Source organism: Babylonia areolata, chromosome 20 (assembly GCF_041734735.1).
Source record: "Babylonia areolata isolate BAREFJ2019XMU chromosome 20, ASM4173473v1, whole genome shotgun sequence".
Lineage (NCBI taxonomy): Eukaryota > Metazoa > Mollusca > Gastropoda > Neogastropoda > Buccinidae > Babylonia > Babylonia areolata.
Genome location: NC_134895.1, coordinates 14,776,540 through 14,786,120, shown reverse-complemented (window position 1 = coordinate 14,786,120; position 9,581 = coordinate 14,776,540). Strand labels below are relative to the sequence as shown.

At 42.7% G+C, this 9,581-nt stretch overlaps 1 protein-coding gene across 1 annotated transcript in view; it reads right to left on the bottom strand.

Moving 5' to 3' along the window:
* Positions 1 to 584: 584 nt before the first annotated feature.
* The window catches only part of LOC143295249 (adenine DNA glycosylase-like), a 28,513-nt gene continuing 19,516 nt past the window's right edge, over positions 585 to 9,581 (bottom strand). Inside the window, exons 13-16 of the mRNA XM_076606830.1 lie at positions 8,171 to 8,316; positions 5,780 to 5,932; positions 1,978 to 2,016; positions 585 to 722 (exon numbers count right to left, since the gene is read on the bottom strand). Coding sequence (XP_076462945.1) covers positions 639 to 722; positions 1,978 to 2,016; positions 5,780 to 5,932; positions 8,171 to 8,316 — 422 coding nt within the window. The 3' untranslated portion in view covers positions 585 to 638. The remainder of the gene's footprint in view (positions 723 to 1,977; positions 2,017 to 5,779; positions 5,933 to 8,170; positions 8,317 to 9,581) is intronic.

Sequence of the window (9,581 nt, the reverse complement as noted above, 5' to 3'; positions counted from 1 at the left end):
AGTAATATAATAATAATGGATACTTATATAGCACACTATCCAGAAATCTGCTCTAGGTGCTTTACAAAAACGCTTTTGTTAACATAATACATCATAATACATACACACACCAAAATGTGACTACACACACACACGCACACACTCACACACACACACACACACGCTGCATACAAACATTTTAACATACATGTGTATCTAACAGCTACCCTAACACATACGCACACATAGGCAGGCACAAACTAACATAAACACACGCACACAAAATACACATTCATATACATGCATGTAGTTATGTACACATACATATGTATACACACATAGTCAAGCACAGCTAACGCCAAGGAAGTGGACCTGCCACAACTGGACTTATTGCTGAGGGAAAAGGTGAGTTTTGAGACAAGATTTAAAAGATGCGAGGGAATCAGAATGACGGAGGTTATCAGGGAGCTTGTTCCACGTCTTTGGCGATTGAAAAGAAAATGAGTAACGAGTAACGCCAATGAAACAACGCACATGATGAGGCAGCACAAAGACGACGCACAAACACACACACACACAAAATGATGTACAAATTCGCTCCATTCTGTCCTCCTCTAGCATCCTTCATTCTGGACTTCAGCCCGGCGCCACAGCAGGCCTCATCTCTTGGGGGTGAAAAACGAGTCAATGGATCGCTGTCTTTTGTCCTCTTTGGAAACTTCGTCCAGTTTCCTTTTAGCACCCTGAAAAAAAAGAACAGAGAAAAATTAAGTTTGAAAACGCAGATTACAAACACTAAAGTTCGAGTCTTAAGATATGTACCGCCATCAGTTGCTCTCAACTGCCCCCCACACCCCTCCATCCCTCATCCCACCCCAAATATTTTCAGAACCCACTCTTTCCTCATCAAAACTATACGAAGTATGTAGTTTTACTCGACAGAATGACAAACAGGCCCTTTGGAGGTCAAACAATGGAAACTTAAGCTCAGGTTTTACCCCCCTTGACAGTTAACTCACTCAGTACGGCCAGACCTCTCTTCTCCTCTACACAGACCCCTCGGATGTCCAGTGGGTGTCTGAATGACCCAACCTTTAGCTTCCGTCGTCAAAATTGTGGTTTTCTTTGTCAACATTTACCTCTTCAGTATAAGAGCCTTCCGACTGCAATATTTTGATGATGGTAATTGGGGTGAAACGCTGTTAACGTCGTCTCTTTCGCCGTTCGTATGGAGACAGTTAAACCTTGTTGAAATGAGATCAATGTGGTATGATTTTGAAATACAGTTACTGCGTAACGGATTTTGCTGATCAATAGCAACACAATCCCAAGAAGAAGAAATCTATAGACAGAGAACCGTGACCCGACATCCTGACTTGTGAGCTCTGCCTCATCTCGGTGAAGAGACCATCCTTCACTGACCAGTATACATTTATCCACCATTGACTGCTCTGAGGCCATGGTATTATACCCCACAAGGAGGTGTGTTTTCACTGCCGCAGAGAGGTGTGTGTGTGTGTGTGTGTGTGTGTGTGGAAAGTGTTAGTATGTGAGTGAGTGTGTGAGAGAGAGAAAGTGTGAGTGTGTCTGCGTGTGAGTGTGAGTCAGGTTATGACTCTTGGTTATGTGTTTCCACTTCATCTTATGTGCTTATTCGATTCATTTCAAATTTTGGATTTGTAAAGCGCTTACAGCTGGCTTCTGCTTGTATGACAGTGCTATATAAACTATTGTTATATATAATAATTATTCGCAGCAGTGACTGTATTAGTAGCATTTTCATCTTTATTATTATTACAATCATTACTATTATCATCATTATTATCATTGTTATCATTACTATAATTATCATCATTATAATGGCAGGAAAAAAAAATGCATACTAAGTAAGGACATGTAATCACAAACAAGCATGCACACACACACACACACTCACACACAAAATATCAAAAGAAGAAAACTAATCATAAAAGAAGCTACATAAAACAAATTACACACCTTAGAATGTCCCTTTCCTTCACTGTAAAGCTTGAAGACCTGAAAAAAAATCAGCAATGAAAACAACTGCAGTAAAAAATTATTAAAAAAAAAAAAAAAATATATATATATATATATATATATATATAAAACATTTGCAAGAAGCTGGCTGAAGTCCTTGAAGCAGATTCTACGGTGTAATGCTTCATTGTTTTTTGCTGGAATCAAACAATGCATTTTGTTATATTGTTTACCCAAATGTGAAATGTGATTACATGTTTCTTGACAACAAATATAACCTTCTCTGCAAGGGAGAGAAAAAGAAAAAAAAGAAAAAAAGAAAGAAAGGAAGAAAAAGAAAGGAAAGGCAGGGGACACATGCAGACAGAAAGACTGACGGTAAGAAAGAGAAAAGCTCAATTTGTTACTGGCTGTTTCCTGTATCCAGGATCCAGGATTGACTGACAGCTGGTAGCAATGGCCTTGCCCCAGTAGCCTGCCAAATATGTAAAGGATTCTGGATTCATCCCCCACCCCCCCAGCACCTCCCCAAAGAAAAAGAAGCTGGCTGAAGCATCTGTCTTCTCTCTTTTTTTTTTGCACATTAACTTTTATCATACTTTTTTCTTTTTAAGCCTCGTTCTGCACAAAAATTGAAAAAAACAACAACAAACAAACAAAAAACCCCAACCTTTTTCCAAATTGTTTTATATACAGATTATATAAAGAAGAAAAAAAAGGTGTCTGTCAACAATATTCAAACAATAATGGTTGTGATTATGTTGGGTTTTTTTAAGCAAACACAGTTCAAGCATCCACTCAAAGGCAAAAGACAGATTGAAAAAAAAAAAATGAAAAGAAAAAGAGAATGTGGCGGCAACATGCAATGTCAATGGGCAATAAAAATGAAAAAACAACAACAACAACAAAAAACCAGCAAATGCTATATCAGTTGTATCATGACCAGCAATAAAAAGAAATAAGATAAAATAATTCATTCTTAAAGGACTAACTTTAACTTCACTCACAAAAAAAACAAGAGAGGCAAGGCCTTCAAGACTCACTTGTGATACACTTAAAAAAACACACCAAAAAACAAGCTTTTTATGTCTTGAGTATAATTTCAAAATGTAATGTTTAAGATGAGAAAGATCAGTTTAAAGCAAATTAACTCCCCTAGCTTTAATTACAGAGTAATTTCCCTTTTTTTTTACTCTCTGCACCAAAACGTTTGCAAAAATAAATAAAACTTCCATGCTTAGCAAAAGAAGTTCCTGTTTGAACAGAAAATGATAATAATGACTGCTCTTGTTGTTGGGTCAGAATATCAGATCAAAGTGCCAAGTTTTGAGAATACAAAAAATATAAATATAACAGTAAATGCAGTTTGCATAGAATTAGGTTTCATTTTTTTTTTCTGCCCATCCCAGAGGTTCAATATTGTTTTAAACAAGATGAATGGAAAGAAATGAATTTTTCCTATTTTTATGCCTAATTTGGTGTCAACTGACAAAGTATTTGCAGAGAAAATGTCAATGTTAAAGTTTACCACGGACACACAGACACACACAGACAACCGAACACCGGGTTAAAACACAGACTCACTTTGTTTACACAAGTGAGTCAAAAAAGCACGCACGTCAAGGGAGATAACTGAAAGCCACCTGTTGGTTTTAACCAGTGCTTTTCTCAAGCACAGCCTTAACTCAAGCTTAGATGTATGCTGCTGCATGCACGGAAGAGCGCATGTGAGTATAAGCATGACAATGAGCCCACTGGCCCTCAAAAGAAAAAAAAAGTTAACATGAGCCCTCTATGGACAAATATCACAAATGAACAAGTGCGCCCAACAAGCAAGAAGAAGTAAACTGGACCATAATTGTGACAATCTGCTTGACATCAGATAAGAAAGCTACACCTGTAGGGCCATATAACAAGATGAATGAATGAATGATGAATGATATGGATACTTATATAGCGCCTATCCTCGGTCGGAGACCAAGCTGTAAGTGATTTTCAAACACGGGGTCATTTACACAACAGGCTGCCTACCTGGGTACAGCCGACTGATGGCTGTCATTGGGCGCTCATTGTTCATTTCCTGTGTCATTCAATCGGATTTCAGGCATGCACACATACACACTCAAACAGACATATAACATTTTACGTATATGACCGTTTTGTTTATTTACCCTGCCATGCAGGCAGCCATACTACATTTTCGGGGGTGTGCATGCTGGGTATGTTCTTGTTTCCATAACCCAACAAACGCTGACATGGATTACAAGATCTTTAACGTGCATATCTGAGCACATGTGTGCGTATACACAAGAAGGGGCTTCAGTCACTAGCAGGCCTGCACATATGTTGACCCGGGAGATCGGAAAAATCTCCACTCTTTACCCACCAGGCACCTTCACCAAGATTTGATCCTGGGACCCTCAGATTGAAAGTCCAGCGTTTTAACCACTTGGCTATTGCGCCCGTCTCTAATGGCCTTGCTAAAACAATCCTCCAAGGAAGTGTTGAGGGAGGGAGACAGAGAAGAAGACAAAAAAAAGAAAAAAAAAAGGACTGACAATATTGCAGAATGGATGGGAAAACCATCTGCAAGGACAGACACGTGAACAATTTTTTCTTTTCAACACCCCACTGACTCTGCACAGGAAGAAGTTTCAGTTTCAGGAAGGTGTACATATCACAGAAGATTTTTTTTTTTTTTTCCCATCACCTGCACCGTTTCAGTGGCATTACTCCCACGCCGCTCATTCCGAGTATACCCCCCCCCCTACCCCGCCCCCCACCATGACAGCAGGGCATGAAAGGCCACAGACTTTTGGACATTTCTTGTTTAGACTGGTAAAAATGACAAAGGAGGAGGAGGAGGACTATGATGATGACGATGTTGCTAAGGAGGTCCATTTTGGTTTGGGACTTTGTGACCAGGCTGTACTCTACGCTTTCATTCATAATGATATCCTGGTGTCAACCAGGCCCAAGAGATACAGACACTTGCAGTGTTCGTCAGGTAATCTGAGCAACACACCCAAAGACGCATCCGTGAAGTGGATGATACTCGACTGTGTGGTCCCAGTCTCACCATTTAAGCCCATAGCACACTCAACTCTTGGTAGGAGCCAGCCACAGGCCGAAAAACCCACCTCCGCTGGGATTCAAACCTTTGTCCTCCCAACCGTCAGTCTGTGACGCTAACCACTTCGCCACAGTGTTTTCTAAAGAATTTTGCCTGAGAAAAACCAACCCTTTTTTCTTACCATGGGTTCTGTTTCAGTGCACCAAGTGCATACTGCACGCAGGACCTCAGTTTATCATTTCAACTGAATGACAAGAGGTGCTCGGAATGATTTTCAAGACAAATTTGGGAGAAAGTGTGAGACCGAAATTTGAACCTGGACACCACTAACAAAGATAAGCATCTTAACTCTTTCATCGCCATCAGTGACTTCAGCAGAACAGACAGTTCCCCCGCCATTAGCGACTTCAATCAACATCAAGGGTTCTGTCAAAAAGACCATTTATCATGCTTTAACAAAGTCTGACAGCAGCAGCCAGTTTCCTGAGCAACAGAGCAATGACTAACATTCGCCCCCTGACCTACTTTGAAGTGAACAAGTGCAACTGTGTTGTTATATGACATGAGCCTAATTCCATGACTGAGAGCGCTGAGTCTAAAATATCTGGCGCTGGAGAGTGTCTTCACACAGAAACTTTGTGGAGAAAGAGTTGACCGTTGTGCCACCTTCCTCATTTGGCCTTGAAGAAGGAGAAGAAGAAGGGCAAACTGCTATCAGCCACCACACACCTTCCTCATGGCAGTTGGCAGAGCAGCAGCGTCCAATTCCTCCTTTGTCACCCATCTTGCCTGGTCCTCTTTTGCCATGGTCACATTCTCTTCCTTCACCGTCACCATGGAAACCAAGTAGGTCTGGTGGATGTGGGAAAAAATGTGCACCACCTGGTTTTTAAAAAAAAAAAAGAATCTCTGTTTCGTTTACTCACTTCCAAAACAGCGCTTTCAAAAACAAAACAAAGACACCACCACCATCAAAAAAAACCAACAACAGTTATTCAACAAAAATACAGAATATCAGGGATTTTCTCACTTTTGTTTTTGAATAATTTCTAATTATTGTAAAACACTTTTTTTTCAAGGAAACAAGCAACTTGAATGTGCCTTTCTTTGCTCCTATCATTTCTTATTATTTTATTGTTCACCGTAAAGGTGACTGGATCAGATTATCCAATGAACACAGTACTGCTCTTCACACCTTGCACTGATGTGTGTATGATAGTCAGTTGTGTCCGACTATGACCATCAAAACAGCAGAGGAGGCAACTGATGTCCCGACTATCTGGGCTAGAATTTGATTATAGTGGATAGCATCTTGCCCAAGTTACATCCCCACTCTCTCGGCCAAGACGCTTTTTAGGACAGTCGGCGTTGGGATGGATGGTTCCCCAAAGGCCAACATGCCACCAACGCTGCAGCATGAAGAGCCAGTGCAATCTTGCCTCCTAGTCTGAGAGTCACAGTCCTTCACAAAAGACTAAGCTGTAAAATGACTTCCGACTGCACTGATCGTACAGCTCTCATTATGCACTGAGGTACAGCAAGGGATACTGCATTACACCACACGTTACTGGACACTGCAACATTTCAAACTGATCGAACTGATCTGGATACTGCAGCAGAGATTACACTGATCTGGGTACTGCAACAGATCAAACTGGTCTGGATACTTCAGAGAGATCAGACTGATCTGGATACTGCAGCAGAGATAACACTGGTCTGGATACCACAACAGATAACACTGGTCTGGATACTGCAACGATTATCACACTGATCTGCATTCTGCAGCAGAGATTACACTGATCTGGATACTGCAGCAGAGATTACACTGATCTGGATAATGCAACAGACTACACTGATCTGGATACTGCAGTAGAGATTACACTGATCTGGATAATGCAACAGACTACACTGATCTGGATACTGCAGTAGAGATTACACTGGTCTGGATACTTCAGAGATCAGACTGATCTGGATACTATAGCAGAGATTACACTGATCTGGATACTTCAGAGAGATCAGACTGATCTGGATACTGCAACAGAGATCCTCAGTAGAGATCACACTGATCTGGATACTTCAGAGAGATCAGACTGAATCTGGATACTGCAACAGAGATTACACTGATCTGGATACTGCAACAGATGACACTGGTCTGGATACTTCAGAGATCAAACTGATCTGGATACTATAACAGAGATTACACTGATCTGGATACTTCAGAGAGATCAGACTGACCTGGATACTGCAGCAGAGATTACACTGATCTGGATACTTCAGAGAGATCAGACTGATCTGGATACTGCAGCAGATCTGCGTCTATCACACTGATGAGGGCAGCAAAACGCATTACTTCAGCAGATCTCACTTATCAGAACACAACAGATCATACAGACTGGAACACTGCAGCAGATGAGAACACCCAGTGACACTCATCTCCTCCTAGTAAGCTTGCGTTTACACACAACACCTACTCACCTCCCGCAGATAACTTTGCGTTTCCATAAAACATATCCCACAGGCACTCACGTCCCCCAGATAAGCTTATGTTTCCATAGAACACCTCCCACTGATACTTAACTCCCCCAGGTAAGCATTTGTTTACACAGAACACCTCCCACTAACACCTAAAGTACCCCTAAGTAAGCATGTATTTCTAAAGAACACCTCCCACTAACACTCACCTTCCCCAGGTAAGCTCGAGTTTCCTCAGAACAACTCCTACTAAAAAGTCACTTCCAGCAGGAAAGCTTCCGTTTCCATAGAACACCTCCCGCACTCACTCACGTCCCCCAGGCAAGCTTGCATTTCAACAGAACACCTCCAACTGGCACTCCCCTCCTCCAGGCAAGCTTTTGCTTCCACAGAACACCTCCCACTAACACTCAACTCCCCAAGGTAAGCCTGCGTTTCCACAGAACACTCACCTTACCCAGGTAAGTTTGTGTTTCCACAGAACACCTCCAACCAGCACTAACCTACCCCAAGGTAAAAATCTGTTTCCACAGAGCACCTCCCACTACCACTCACGTCCTCCAGGTAACCATGTGTTTCCACAGAACACCTACTCAACTCCTGCAGATAACCTTTTGTTTCCACAGAACACCTCCCACACTCACTCACCTCCCCCAGGAAAGCTTGAGTTTCCACGTCGCTGACCAGCACTCCGTGACCATCTTGAAGCTGTTGCAGGATGTCGGGTGGGCGTGGTCGCTCAGCACCTGTCTCTGCATCGGCGCTGGGAAACTCCCACAATCCGGCCAGCAGTCCTGAAAACGAGTCAGGGAAAGTGTAAACGTGTTAACAACCACCTACACAGCAACCGAATGAAAACTGGTTCCTGCCATTTAGTTGTGTGTGATCTATCGTGGACACAGATTGTCAGGTCAGGGGCATAGCCCTTGCTACTGGTACCATGTAACCCAGTACTACCTACCGCATGTGAAGTCTCCAAATGATGGACCAGGCGGAGGAGGAAACATTTCCCAACGGCTGTGAAGGCGCAAGAGGATGACCAAAGGGCAGGGGGAGCTCTTAACCTTGGCTGGAAGTCCTCCTAGGAGAGGGAACTCAGAAGAAAAAACTTGCACCTGCCGAGGCCGTCCTACACGTGGCAGTATCTGCACCTGTGGGACTGTGAGCGTCAGTAGGCGAGAGAGTGGGGAACGGACTCCACAACTCCTCTTCACTAAAAAAAGTCACCTGTGCTAGTCAGGCAACCACGCTAATGTCGGAACGTTTGAAAACAAGAGAACGCTGGCCATTAAGGAGAAGCGTGAGGGAAGGAAGCAGGGCTCAACTTCCGGAGATGTTTTCCATTGCAACACCTGTGGGAAGTGCTGCGCATCCAGAATCGGCCTCTTCTCCCATATGAGGACACACACCGACAGATAAGCCTCCCTGCCTACTCATCCGTCGGTCCAATGGGAGACTCCATCATCGGGGACACACGCAAAACTGGTTTGTGCTAAATCAGGGAAAATGTTTTACCCTAATGAAACTGGTTTGCGTCATTCAGTTGTGTGTGATCTAAAGAATGTCCACATATCTGTTGACTTGGGAGATCAGAAAAAAATCTCCACCCTTAACCCACCAAGTGCGCCCAAACCAGTCAACCAAACTCAGAAAAATTGGGCGAGAATCAAGTGCTCTACATTCAGCCACCACACCCATCGCATGAGGAATTTCTTTTCCTTCCTTTTCCCTCCCCTCCTCCTCTTTCTCTCTCACAAAGAAATTCGCTCTTTACCTGTATAAAGCACTAAAAAGGAGAAGTGTATACATCACATAATGAAGACTCTGAATGTGCTGCTTCCATTAACACAAGGGAGGTAACTACAAAGAGAGGCTATTGGCCACAGCTTCTTTCGATTTCTCCACATAGCGGACTAGTAGTCTGGACAGCACAGGAATCCAGACCCCTGCTGGAGTCTGCACCAGTGGGTCACTATTAAGTATGTGTAATTAAATGAAGACTTTGAATGTACGGTGAGCATTTTATTCTACATCCCCCTACCAAGGGGCTGTGGCATTA